The sequence below is a fragment of the Opisthocomus hoazin genome, chromosome 3, assembly GCF_030867145.1.
Source record: "Opisthocomus hoazin isolate bOpiHoa1 chromosome 3, bOpiHoa1.hap1, whole genome shotgun sequence".
Classification (NCBI taxonomy): domain Eukaryota; kingdom Metazoa; phylum Chordata; class Aves; order Opisthocomiformes; family Opisthocomidae; genus Opisthocomus; species Opisthocomus hoazin.
This window is the reverse complement of record NC_134416.1, coordinates 69,323,074-69,338,029: the sequence shown is the minus strand read 5'-3', so window position 1 is coordinate 69,338,029 and position 14,956 is coordinate 69,323,074. Positions and strand designations below refer to the sequence as shown.

The 14,956-nt window shown below is 41.9% G+C and overlaps 1 protein-coding gene across 1 annotated transcript; it reads right to left on the bottom strand.

Moving 5' to 3' along the window:
- Positions 1-700: 700 nt before the first annotated feature.
- On the bottom strand, positions 701-14,520 carry GALR1 (galanin receptor 1). The gene is made up of 3 exons (XM_009939622.2): positions 13,768-14,520; positions 6,782-6,847; positions 701-3,166 (listed from the first exon to the last, which is right to left on the bottom strand). Exons 1-3 carry the CDS (start codon positions 14,470-14,472, stop codon positions 2,849-2,851), a joined length of 1,089 nt encoding a protein of 362 aa, XP_009937924.2. The 5' UTR covers positions 14,473-14,520; the 3' UTR covers positions 701-2,848.
- Positions 14,521-14,956: the final 436 nt, after the last annotated feature.

The window sequence follows — 14,956 nt, the reverse complement described above, 5'->3', positions numbered from 1 at the left end:
TGTCAAAGTCATGCTAGAGACACTGATCAACAAAAGTGTGTTTTAGGCAGGAAAGTGAGTCTTGCCGTGTCAGCTGCTGCTTTAGGTTTCTCTGAAAAGTGAGGTGGAAGTTTTACAGATACTCACCAGGAACTAGGTGAGGAAGTAACTTTCTAACTAACTGGCTGTTACTGCAGTTCTCCCCCACCCCCTCATCCTTAAAATTTCAAACAGATGTAACTCAATTACTATCCAGTGCCTAGGGTTAAAATTGTGTACAATTAAGGAAAAAAAGCCTTTTCCAGATGAAACCATAAACTCAGCATGTTAACTTCATAAAATCACATATTTACATTGTAATTTTTTCTTCAAAGTAATAAAATCACAAGCAAATTTTTAAAAGCAAGAAAATATAACCTCAAAGCTGTAGAATCTCCTAATATGTTCTAAATTCAGCTGAATTCTGATAGTGCTTTAATAACTTGAGTGGTTAGTGGGTGATGAAAATTCAAAGGAACTTCAACGCTGTTCTAAGCTGTGTTTACCAACCTGAATCCTAACCCAGAAAATGCTTTCCTGCACAGATAAACCCTTCTTCTCCAATTCACGTTTTTTTCATATATTTTGTGCAATATTATCAAACTGTCTCTTCATATGAAAGAATAGACACAAACACCACACATAAGCATGTCTTCAGTATTATTTTATTGATTCCAGGCAGACAATACTGACACATAAACGTACACATTTTCATGTGAACTAACCCTCCACAGTTGATGTGGTTCCACCACACCAAACTTTTATTTTTAAAAGCAATTTTGTGGAGAAAAAGGAATCTGACAGAGCATCTGGTCAACACTATTTAGCATCTTCAAAGACCCAGACAAGGGTGCGGGACTCTCTCAGCAAGTTTGCATGCGATACCACACCCAAGGGAGCGGTGGACATGCTGGAGAGCAGGGCTGCCTTTCAGAGGGCCCTTGATAAGCTGGAAGAATGGAGGTAACAGGCATCAAACACATGTAGTTTAGTAAAGCCAAAAGCAAAGTCCTGAAACTTGGGCTGGGACTCAGTGCAATTCTGCAGGAAAGGACACAAGAGTGCTTGTAAAGCAGAAATTAAATATGAGTCAGCAATGTACCCTTGCAGCAATAAATTACTGCAACACTGGGCTGTATTAGCAAGAATTAACCAACGGGTCAAAGGAAGCAATTAGTCTACTCGGTGCTCGTGAGGCCACATCTGGAACACACTGTTCAGTTCTGAACACCCCATTTCACAAGAGGGATGGATACACCGGAGGAAGGCCGTGGAAAGGCACTGATCCAGCCAGGGGACTGGAGCACAACAAACGAGGAGAGACAGAGAGTGATGCATTGTTTCAGAAGAGAAAGCTGGGGGGAGATTTAATTGCCATCTTAAATTACGCATTAGTTAAAGCGAAGACTTACGTACACAGAGCAAGGACAGAAGGCAATGGTCACGAGCTACAGCAACGGAAATCCCAACCAGGGATAGGAAAAGATATTTCAGTGAGGGTGATGAGGCACTGGCACAGGTTGCCCCCCAAAAATACTGAATTTCCATCCTTAGAAGTTTTCAAAACTTGTCTAGACAAGGAAGCAACCCAACTCTGAGGGCAGCCCTGTCTTGAGAGGATGTCTGGAGGTTCCTTCAACTTAATTTGCTCTATAAGTCTATGGGTCATTAATAAAAAAGGTAAAAGCATATCTTACTCCAGGTAACAACAATGTTCTCAAAAGACTGAGTGCCCTTCTGCTATTTCTTCAGTGGTTTACCACTTAAAGATATATTAAGTACTTTTATAAAACTGCTGAAACTATTAATCTTATTTAAGAATTTGCAGAATTGGGCCATTTACCTTATATACTTTGTATTGATTTAAATGCATCCTTCTGAATTTTTCCAAATTAGAGCTACATGATATCAAGCCCTTCCTACAACTTTTAAGGGAATGCTATTTTTAAATGCTTAAGCATTGCCCAGAATTTCTTTATGGAATATATTTTAAAACATATGTATATATTGCACATTTAAAACTGTATCTCCATCTCAAAGTCTATAAAGTTGACGGAACACACACACACACATGCACATGCAACACACGAAGAAAAGCTTCCCTCAGATAGACACAAATCCTCATTTTGTTACAACTACATACAGGCCATAAACAAAATCTTTTATAGCGTACACAGAAGTTCTGTGTATACAGAAAGGCAGGCATATGAAGTGGAAAAAAAAATCCATCATCACTCAGTATGTTACATTAAAAAGACAGCTAAACAGATAAAATTAGCATTTCCTCTTTAAAGCAATTGCCTCAAGTTGTACCTGGGTTATTTCAATTCTGAATCAGAGCCCAGCTTCACTTTAAAAAGCGAAAAGGCATTGTCAAACCAATCTGAACTAGAACAAAAGCTTTCCTCTCTGAAAACATAGTACCTTGGTATTTATTATCTATAAGACAGAAAGTTTAGCCATCTCTTCACTTTGATGGAGTAAGATGTCAGAAAGCTACTTGTCCATATCAACATTTCCTTCTTGTACATTTGAATGTTTACAGACTGTGTTCTTAGTGGGTAAGAATACAGACCATCTACAACATTTTTTTCCTCAAGTGTCTTTTAAAGGTCCAAGAGCTTCATTTGACAAAGCCATTTAAGATGCAAAAGACCAACTTAGTTTTCTTTCATACCAGTTTCACAAAATTTTGCTACAAACGCAACTTCAGTGCCTTAAATAGCAATTAGCTATATCAAGACAAACCCAGGATAAAGCTCATTGTGCTTCGTTTTCTAGGTGTTTAGTTCACACAAATGAAGAGCCAACATACAGGACTTTTCAAAGTTCACACGTGTGTACAGTTGGTAGATGGTGGTGTATCTATCCGACTTCTATTTTCCTTAGCATCATCCAGAGGTGACTCGTTACCTATCTGGCATTTGAAGACTTGTTTGTAGGCCTTCCTAAAATTTTCAGAGAGAAATGCGTATATAATCGGGTTCACAGAAGAATTGCTGTAAGCCAGGCAGTGTGCAGTTACTCGGAAGAGAAAGGAGGCTTGAGTCAGCGGGAAAACTCCAAATTCAGCCCAGAGATGGATCACGTGATGCGGCAGCCAGGAGATGCCAAAAACCACTACCACCACCAACACAGTCTGCGCTGTCTGAGACAGGGAAAGGAAAACACAGATGTCTGATGAGCACTTGAAGAATCAGCTTTAAACCTGCTTCAAAACCTTTATTTGGGGGGAAAAGGGTATACTGAGAGAGAACACGCTTTCAAATATTTATTACTGCTTTTACTCCATTACCTATATGGGCTTTGTTTTGTGCAGCGAACTATTGCAAGGAGAACCTTAGCCTCAAAAATGCCACAGTAAAAGGCAAATCTATAACTATGCTCGAAGGTACAGAATGATGCTCCTGATTCCCTACACAGAAGCCTAGCCTTTTCTGAGGTGGGCATAAGCTTGATGTAAAGTCATGGTAACATGGGTCTTGGGGAAATCTCATCCAGATCTAATGACCTATATTTTAGCATGGCGCACAAGGATTTCTGACCAGAATTTCAAGAGAGATCTATTGCATATGAAGGCAACGAGTGGAAGAGCTTAGAGCAGTCAGACAAACACTTTGCTCAAGCACCTACAAAGCAGCAGGGTTTTTTTTGAAAGTCTCTTCTTCAAAAATAAAATTTCCACAGGGGGAGTCATGCAACAACATTCTGGGATACAACTAGGGAAAAAAAACCGAGCTTGAAATTGTGATTGCACATTGTCAAAACCAATCTGGAAATTAAAGCTCACCGCCAAACACTGAACTCAGAAAAACAGAACACAATATCCTCGGTGCTGCCTGCTGACTCCAGTGTCATTATTTGTGAGAGGAAGGGCCATCTAGCTCATTAGATCCATCCAGACAGCTCCAGTATCAGTCAGCACAGATCTCTCAGATGCTAAAGGTATTCTGCCAGGGCACAGTGGAGTTTGACTGTCAATGTTTTCTTTAGCTTTCACTTGCTTCAGAAACAGTATGTGCTTTGCAGTTGCTCAACTAATTAATATCTACTTCTCTAACAAGTACCTCTTTTCAACCAAATCACTCTCCTAATAAAAGCCTAATATTAATTCCAAAACATACCATGTTATGGATCATTATAATTACTATATCAACACTTTACAACATGATTTTTCAGATAACGGAGGCTCTTCACAGGCAAAGCAACCCACTGGCCACAGAGTGATGAATACTGCAGCACAGAGAATACTTACACTTTTTGCTAGCTTATTGAACTTGGTCTATGCTTCTCAAATTGATTTAATGCTCAGTAATAATTCAGACTGACCTACCTAATTACAACATTGTTTAATGTATAGAAACTTACAGAAAAAAAAAAGTTTGATTTTTGTGGCAACAGGCCAAAAAAACTTATGACAGGTACTGTTGTTGGTCAGCAAAATCTCAAAACAGAAGCCAAAGGACATTGTAACTGCAGTAAATATAACTTGTTCAGTCTCAAGGCTTCATCTGTTTTCACCAGCCGTTCCTCTACTTAGCCCTACGGAGTTTAACTCAGTTGCCACTAACAACCAACCACACAAGTATGTTGTCTTTCAGGTCTCATCAGGAGAATACCTGCTTATAAGGAAGTATAAATTAAGAGCAGTTCATTCTCTGATCTCTTCAATATGTTAATATTCCAGCTAAAAACAAACTGCCTGGATACCGCATGCACTATTTTTTCGAAAGAGGCATATTACGTCAATTTGTTCAAAATTCTAAAAAAAAAAAAAAAAATTAAAAAAAAATACACCAGGAAAATCACTGACTTTCAATAGACTGTACGGATGCTCCTGAAAGCAGAGGTTGACCATGTGTCTCTCCTATGTTACTTAAGGTATTTCGTATGTGCAGAATAAGTAGGTTTGCATTAGGAAACCTCACATCATCTGCTTCATCCCATAGAATCATAGAATCATAGAATGGTCGGGGTTGGAAGGGACCTCTGTGGGTCATCTGGTCCAACTCCCTGCCAAAGCAGGGTCACCCAGAGCAGGCTGCACAGGACCGCTTCCAGGCGGGTCTTCAATATCTCCAGAGAAGGAGACTCCACAACCTCCCTGGGCAGCCATCCTCCGCCTAACCTCAGAGCTTACCTTTCCAAAACCACCACTATGCCTTGCAACCAAGGTACCACTAAAGGGCAGCTCTTGTTTACCTAACGGGAGCTTGCTTAGGGTTTCTCAGCAGCAAATAAAACCCACCTGAAATACATGATTTTAATATCGATGCTTTGTGACCAAAAAGCACAAAAAATAGCCTTTAGGGACATTCATATTTTTCATTAACTTTTTTCCACACATATAGCAAATTAATTTTAAGATTCTACTACTGAAATTTTCAGAAATGTTTGAATAAAGCTAGAAAGGTATAATTAAGCCTGAAACGCACTCTTAACAAAACAGTAGAAGGAAAAGAAGAAAGATACAGTAACCAGAGAGAAACAGCACACTAGTGAAAACAGAGTTGCTCTGAAAAACATGAATTAGGCCTTAGGATTAGAAACTTATTTTCCAAGGCAAAAAAAAGTTTTGGGATGCTGGTTTTTTTGTCCTTTGGTTACTGAACCCTGATTTGTCGAAGCAGTCCTGTGCATATCCATAACACTTTTCCCTGAAGCTACAAAAGCTGGTTCCTAGCCAGATCTGGTTTTTCTTGCAATTTCTAAGAGTTAGTGTTTAGAGCAAACGCAGAGATATTTGCTGTTTGAGATTAATTTAGATGAGAGTAGAGATGGCAATGTACAGAACACCTTCGAAAACTACACCTTTGGCCTTGATGACATTAAGTGCAAATGTATATGGTAAGTATTTTATGGAATGAGGGCTAGAATGCTTTTAGTTCTAGGAATTAAAATCTATTGACTAGGATCTTTTTCAAAAAACTAGAGAATGCATAAATAACATTACTTTTTCCCTGTTGAGCCCATGTATATCTCATTTACATTGCAGACAGTCTGCATGCCCATATGGTAACAGTGATCAGATCAAATGAGGAGCTGTAGCCTAAGGGGTCTTTCTGAGTCCACATTCATAAACTGAGAAGTTAGTCAAATGATTACTGTGGTCAAGTCTGCTCAAAAATCAGAACCATTTTATATTAGCTGACAAATTCAATACATTAACACATCTTTCAAATATTGTTCCAAATCGCAAAGCTTATATTCTGCTTTAAAGACCTTTCACAATTCTACTTGTAACCAGTATATAACTCAAGTCTTAAACATAAGAGAAAAGAACATTTTGTGGAAAATGAGGAGAAGAATTGCAGAATCCTTAAAAGTCTCTTATCAGACTCTTATCAGGAAGCACAATAAACCTCATTTTAAAGTCTTATCATATAACCTAGGAATTCTTCATAAATCATTAAAAAATTCAGGTAGTTAAAAAAAGGAATTAAAAAAAATTAACAAGTTGGGGGAAAATACCTGTGAGGCAAAAGGCCCCATTTAATATTGGAGACAGGTTGTCTCTCCATGTCTAAATTTCAGATGCTCTGAAGCTAAAAATATGGGTAATGGCTTGATGCACTGCGATGTAAAACTCAGATCAGAAAAGATTCCAAGCTTGCTACAGTCAGAGAGACACTGAATACGTCATAAAATACTTCATCTTAATTCCTTCTCTCCATTACATCTTTGGCAACAAGCAATACAATAACAAATCAGCTTAGCCATAAAACTGAAATATAAACAAATATTGGTAAAGAAAGCAATCTACCTTTTTCTTGGACGCTTCTGACTTCTTTGACATATTTCTCAACTTCTTATGCAGATGATTAAGAACCTGAAAAGATTAATTTGCATCTTGTATTTCACCATTTTCTAAAATTCAAACCCATCTATTTTAGACTATGCTCTCCAGTACTGCATGAGTCTCTTGCAAACATCGCCGACCCAACATACACATTTCAAAAGTGCACAGTATAAAATCCAAAGGAATTACATATCTGCTTTTGTGTGAATGAACAAATACAAAGCAGACCAGAACTGAATTCTTATATAAAAATTCAGATGTATTACACAACAAATACACATTACCAATGAACAAGGCAACAAATGGAAATCTATTATGCACTAGAATTAGCAATCATTCTTCGTGCATAAAAATTTCTTGTTAATTTAGAACGACATTTACTGCACATAACATAAAAAGTGTATGTTTTGAGTCAGAGCTTTTCTGAGTCACTTGCATAATTTGCTTTCTTGAGATGGATGTTTGATTAATATAATCAGGATGCTGGTGCTATTTGATCTTCGAAAGAAGCTTAGGCTTTCAAAAATAATTTGTACTACAATGTATCTCACATGAGGAATGACCTTTATCAACAATTTTATGATATTTGTCAGGTACCTTTCACAAGTAATTTTTAAAACTATGTCTCGAAAAGGCTCATCATCCAAGAGCAGGGTCCAAATTTTAACATAATGATTTACACATAAGATTTTGGATAGTGGATGCATGGAGGTGCATGCCCTACTTTATCTGCCGTCATTATTAACTGAATCTAACATATTCGTACGGCATGATTTGTATGCATGGGGGGCAGGGAATATGCTCTTCAGTTGAACGTGTTTAACAAGTTGTAAACCATACAGAATTAAAAAAAGGAGATGCTTAATTCAACTCCAGGGTTTAATTAAAATACAACAAGAGGAATTTTTTTAGAGAAAGTGTCAGAGTGTAGAGCTCAGCTAGATGATGATGTTAGGTTGCACTTTGCATAGCTCTACGATGAACTGAGAACAATTTAACAAGTAAGATCATCCAGAACTCATAGGTAAGATCATCTAGCACTAAAAGCATTTTTTTTAAGGAATATAACACTGAATTTTAGGGCTTATAAGGAGACTTCATGAGGTGGGGAAAAGGATACAAATTCAAATTCTCTTATACCATCTGGGGACATTTTCTCTGTTCTCTTTGGCCTGCATGGCTAACCACGACACAGACCAGGCCAGATGACCTGTAGACTTGTTCCCACTCTGGCATTTGAGTCTTAAAAACATACAAAAAGAATTAAAAGAAATAAATTATATTTGTGATAACCATAGCCCGTCAGTGGATTGCACTTTTTAAGTATCTACTCATAGCTACCAGCAAACCACAAACAGCAATAAAAATTAAAATTACTTGTAGACACTTAACATTGGAAGTGCAGTTCATTTGTGCTTACCTGTGCACTAGCAGGTTTGCGTGTGAAAGACTCAGCCCTGCATGCACTTCTGATTCTGCAACACTAGCCAGGCTGCTGCCAAGGCTAACCTGAGCTCAGGAAAGGCAGGAGAAAAATAAACGGATTTTCTCTGAGAAGGTCCCATTTTGGCTTCAGCCTTTCTTTCTTCTCCAGGATGAAGCACACCAGAAAGAAAGGAGAGCCCCTGAGGTCCACAGAAGACCAGGGAGGTGATCCTCTGGCTCACACGCTCTTTTTTCACCTGCCATCACCGTGTACAAGACAGCTGAATTGCTTAGTCCATGGGTAAAAAATGTAAAACCCAAGAAAAGCATGGGAAACATACAGAGAATTCCACTTCCCATCACTGCTACTTCACCTTTTGTGCCCCCTTCACACAGCTTACAGTGATGGGCTGTTCCTACTAAAGTCAGATAAGCTCTTCCCAGAAATCAGAACCACAAAATCTTCTTTTAAAGTCACAAACATTTTTTCTATTGTTCTGAAACTTTTAGCACCATTTTTCACATTGCATCTCTCTCCAATCCCAAGAAAAATGCATCAGACAAAGTTGTTAAATCGGATATTGGGGGGGGGGGGGCAGGTGTTGTTGAAGATTTAGATTATAACCTTCCAATGAATCCTTCTCAACTTCCTCTCTTTCAGATTATACACGTACTTCATAAAATAAGTCTTTTCAGTGAAAACATGCTGGCTCTACATGGCAGTGCACCAGGTGGTATGCAAACTGGCAGCAAGAGAAATAGGCAGAATGTAATTACGTATCAACAGCAGTGGAACAGCACTGAGACCTACACAGAAGGCCATGGAGGGATACTGAGAGCCTTATGCACAAACACTACAAGGCAGATCAAGGACACTTCACTGCCCCATTCCAATTCTCTGGGCCAACAAGTAACCAATTGTTCCTCTAACAGCCACTGTCACTTCACCTGGATGAATAATAATTCCACATGTCTCAGGTTAATTTGTCTCAGGTTATTTCTCTGAAGAAAGTCTTTCAAAATATCCACTAATACATGTGCACGAGCATTTTTAACTCGCGGAATGAAATACTCACCTTGCTAAAAAATAGGTCACAACCTGTTCTCATCAGGTGTTACGTTTTTTGAAACCTCAGCTCAGTGGAAAAATTTATTCTTGACATGAAACTTTTCTAGCTCCAGCTTTCATGTACCTGTTGATCACAGATCATATCTGGCTCTCGGGCAAGGAACAGCTTTCCTGTTTTTTGGAGATGAGGGTGGGGTGCTTTGGGAAGAAAGTTGTGCTGTTGTGAAAGAGGGTGTACGGAAACTTGTAGGAACATAAAAATATAAGAAGTTCCTACCTGGTCTAGGCTGTACTACCACAACTACCACTGATGGCATTTGCGAGGCCCTGGATTTTGCCTACAGACTACTCATTCCTTTTTTCTATTTTTTCCCTAGTTTTTTCAGGGACTAAATTCAAGACGGTTTGAGAGCCCAGGCTGAGGGACTATGACCAAAACAAGTTGAGAAAGGGATTTTTCCAATAAGGGAGAGAGCAAAAAATAGCTTAAACTATCTGTGCCTATTCTCATAAGTCATGACTTGTAAAAGTTAGAAGCCTACACTATTGCAAAGCATATTTCCTCTCTGTCTGTATATAATCATTCCACTGACTACACCTCCATTATCAGCCACCGAAAATCATGCAGCAGGAAAGCCTGCCCAAGGTCATTGTCTAATAAGAATGAACTGCTCGTTTGACTGAGACATAATGTGAGCATTACATTCTGAACCATATTTTGTAGTATGAACCTGATTTGAATTTGAGTGCCATTGATCACAATCCATTTTTTAAAGTAATGCTGCTACTTCTATTGTCACAACAGATCCTTCCCCCACTTTCACTTCATAGTGTTGCTAATATGTCATACCCTTTATTTTCCTTTTCAGTGCAGTTTAGTAAAGTTTTCCCTCGCTGCTCAGCAAAATTTAGCATATAATATCTTAAACCCAGAACCACATAAGCTTGTATTTTATGTTGAGGCTCCTACTTTTTATGGCTTACTGTTAACCAAGTCTATAAATCATGCATGACTTCCATGAACTCAGAATGTTCAGAATGATAGACAATAATGGAAACATTCTTAAGGTGAGAAATCTTTTCTTTAAAAAAGCTTTTAACATTATACATCTATAAAAGGAGAAGTTTTCTAAGGATTTTAGGTGTCCAACATTGATTGAAAGAGGCCTGACTTTCACTTTCAAAGACTGAATCCTCAAGACTGGGTACTCAAAAGCAGAGGCACCCAAACTCAGTTGTCACATTGCACTATCCTGGCAGATGTCAACTGTTAGAAGCTCGCTGGGAATCACTTACTACTTTGCCCTTTAAGCGAGCAAATGTAGTAGCAATGTTACAAAACACATACTAAAACTCAGTATTAAAAAAACATGGCAAGTCATATGATAAGCAATAAAAAAAATGAGAATACAGGCTGTCTACAAGTATGCAGCACTGTAACTCAACCAGTAACAATACATATCACTGCTCCACTGGCTGGAGTAGTAAGCTCCTATCAAGAGTAGTTCTGTGAGCCAACAAAAGCTGGTTTCCTATGGATTTGTGATTTCTTGAACGTTTGTTCCCAAAAAGATGTGTCTCCTCCATGAGCAGATGCTACATAAGACCTCTTCCTGCTATGGCTTGTCTGATATTTAACAGATGAGTGCAAACTGACTCTCTGTAAAGGAAAGAAGATGACAAAGACTCTCCACCTTCTCCGCTGACTCCTGTGTTCACAAAACTAGGGAAATATCATTCTTTCTGATATTTTTGCTCCTGTAGCAAATTTGGTTGAAACTGAACCAGTTATCTGTGGGAGAGATGAAACGGGTAGCCGTACATACATGACACAGAGCACGATCTCATAAATCTCTTCCTTAAGAGCACATGAGATTTCCAGTTCTGATTTTGTGGGAGGACACTGCCTCCAAATATCTAGCACTATTTTGGCACTTCTGTAGGTCATAACAGCATTGCCGTCCACTGTGGAAAACACAAATCTCTCCTATGATAATTTAAGAGAGAGTGAGAGAGAGAAAGAACTCTGCTCCCTATTAGAGTGCCTAAAAAATGAGACTTTCAAAACTGAAAGTTCAATTGCAATTTGCTTATAAAAAGAACACAGAACTGCCTTAAAGGAGTCTAGAAAAGTCGATATATTCAGATTGAGAAATAAGTCTCCTTTGTCTTAATCTACTGTATTGGATGATTGCGTCATTTAGCTGATCCACAGTTCATGGATCTCAGAAACTAAGATCCGTAAGAAACTAATGCATTTATTTTTCTAATACTTCTGAGGCTTCTGAGCAGCGATCCTCTAACCCTACGTGCATTCAGAAGCCAAAATACTTGTAGTACTTCACAGTGCTTTAGAGACATCAATAACAGCTCGCCGTGACCACTTTGCTTGAGACCTGTGAGAGTAGCACAGACTTTGACAAATGTAAAACATCAACTCCGATTTTCAACTCCCACCATTCCTAATTTCTCCCTCACCCTGCCCCACGTGCCAAAATATTGCAGTTGGGAGATTTGCCAGTGGCTCCTGATGAGGGCAGGAATGAGCCTTTACGCTGCAGGGTACAAATACCTCCAACAGCCTTGTACAAGTCACGGCATTTTCCAGCTTTGTTGACGCCGATGGGAATACCAGGTATCTCCTAGGTATAACTCATCCCCTCAGGCTGGATCTTCCAGCCTGACACCATGGCAAGCAGGATCACACACACAGGCTCAAAACACATCACCAAGCCAGGGTGAGATCGTAGCCTGGAAATAATTTAAGCATAAGATTTTAGTTGTAACTTTGAGTGGCCTTGATTTTGTGAACTTGTTCTGGGCACGTATTTCACCTTGAGTTGCTCTGTTTTCTTCTTTAACTACATATTCATACTAATATTGAGATATCTACCACTGTAGTGGTGCTTTGTAACAACATGGTGTGTTATATTTGCTACACTTAAATCTTATTTAAGCATATTTCCTTCCCCCCCCCCCCCCATACTATGCACGACTGGCGTAATCTTGAAAAACTTATCAATCTTCTGTCATATAGTTAGGCTTTGAAGGCTGGTACTGAAGATGCTTTGGCTTTGAAAAATAGAAGAATTCTTAATGGCTGAAAATCTCCCTCTGCACACATTTTGTAACATTCTCCCTGAAATATGTAGTATTTTCTTAAAACTCTGATGATCTATGGCTACAGCAAGTTTCATTCCCCTCACAGCTCAGTCATATTCACCACTGTAGATGAAATAACAGTACACTCATCCAGGGAAAACAGAATTCGGTTTATGCATGAAAAATGTATTTCTTCTCCACTTGGCAGGTCAGACGTTTCATCACAAACAGTAATTTAGAAGTGTTGTTCTTGGAGTTCTGCATAACGTGGTTTTAGCAGAGTTGGATGCCATCTAGCCTTAATTTGCACATCACAATGAAACTGATGTAACATACAGAACTGAACAGAACATAAAGTTATTCAAATTAATAACTTTAATTACATCTATCAAACTTGCCAACTTAAGAACTGGCTTCTCAATACTTAAGCAGTCCTTACGCGCAAGAGCAGACCTATCCTCTTAAATACAAATTAGTGCCTAAGGAGAAATCCTGCTCCTGAAGGTTGCAGGCGCAGCTGCAGGAGGATCTCTGCCTAACTCAGCAGGTAGCAGCCGGTGCTCCAGATCCTGCCCAGCAGCCAGCAGCAGACCCTATGCTGAAGGCTGCAATTCATAGTCAGAGAAAAACGTGGCAGTTTACCTGAGCAGAAAAGTCATTAAATACCCTCTTTCAGGCACCCTTACTTATTGTTTTTTCCTACCTGGGTCCTCACGCTCTTGCTCCCTAGCACCATCTGCCCTTGCTGAAGTCGGAGGTAAACCTCCCACTCAAACTGGGGCAAGACAGGGCTCACAGGGACCAGGCAGCGTGATGCGCCTTTTGCTCTTCACCCATCAGCTGGATGAGACCAGCCTGGTGGATTTGTGCCATTTTTTCAGTGCACTGCATTTTGAACAACTGCAGTGCTCCATCTGAAGCCTGAACAACTTGTTGCTTTGTTGTACTTTAGTTCAACTTGAAGTCCTCATGCAGCACTGCAAGAAGACAGCAGAGACGTGTCGACAGAGAAAGCAGCAGAGCACGGGGGCTTCTTAGCACTTTGCAACAAGGACATCTGGCAGAGGGACCCCAGCAATTGCCAGACGAAGCCCCCTGGTCCTGCCCCATGCAGTTCCTGTCTGGGTCTGTGCCACACACACACACGTGTGCGTGTGTGCCCCCCAGCCATCCCTCGTCTACAAAACCTGCCCTCTCCATTTGCTCCACAAACTCAACCCTGCCCCATTGCCTCCCGACAGTGCCACGTCCCTCCACGTGCTCAGAGGTGTCCCCACAGCTCATGGGCACCCGCCACCATTGTGTCTCCCCCATCCTTTTCATATCCCCTTCACCATGACCTGCTTTGCCCCACCTTGGCATAGCAAAAGGAGATGAGCAGCAGTGGTAGCAGATAGCCGAAGACGAATGTGCAGACCACGTAGACCTTCTTGTGGCGTGGGCTGGGCCAGTGCTCCCAGCAAAAGGTCTGGTTGCTGGCCTCGCGGTGGAAGAGGCGCTGGTGGTGGGCCACGGGGGAGGCCATGGCGAAGGAGAGCGCCCATATGAGACCCACACCCAGCAGCGCGTTGCGGGAAACACGCAAGGCTGAGGAGCGTCGGGAGTGCACGATGGCCACGTAGCGGTCCACGGACATGGCCGAGAGCGTGAAGATGCTCACCAGCATGGAGACTGTGAAGAAGTAGTGGATGAACTTGCAGATGAAGGCGCCCAGCACCCAGGTGGGGAGCACGTAGACTGTGGACTGGAAGGGGATGCAGAAGAGCAGGTAGGCCAGGTCGGCGATGCTGAGGTTGAGGATGAAGATGTTGGTGGTGCTGCGGCGCTTGCCCGGCTTGCTCCTCGCCAGCACCGTGATCACCAGCGAGTTGCCCAGCACCCCCAGGGCGAAGATCAAGCCGAAGACCACCAAGGTGATGAAGTTCTCGATGCCGATCCCAAAGAGGGGCTTCCCCTCGCCCTCGGCCAGCCCGGAGAGGTTGAACTCCCCGCGGGGCGGCTCTGCCCCGGCTCCGGACCCGTTCGGAGCGGCTGCCGCCGCCGGCTCCCCCGCCTCCATCCCCACGAAGTTCCCGCCGGGAGGAAAGCGGGGCCGCCGCTCCCCGCACCGCGGCCGGGCGGCGGCGGAGAAGGAACGAGCGGCGAGGGAGGGAAGGAGGGAGGGAGGGAAGCAGCGAAGCGAAGGGCGGAGGCTCCGCTGCCCCCGGCGGGCAGCGACCCCCGCCCGCCCGGCCCCGCCGCCGCCTCCGCCGGGGGACGCGCCCCGCCCCGGGAGGCCGAGCTCCCCGGGAGCGGGGTGCGGGAGTTGGCGGCCCTCGCCTCAGGAAACTTCTCACTGCTGCCTTGTGCCTTGGCTCCCGGGCGGGCCCCGGCTCGGCTTAAAGGAACCCGTTTGGAAACTCGGCGCCCGCCTCAACAGGTGGTCGGCAGCGAGGGGGGAGTCCGGCACCCGACGTGTTTTCACCTCGCTGGCGGGCTGTTCGTTAATTTTTCCGTCACAGGCGGCAGCTCACAGGACAAAAGGTGGCAGGCGCTGGTAATCC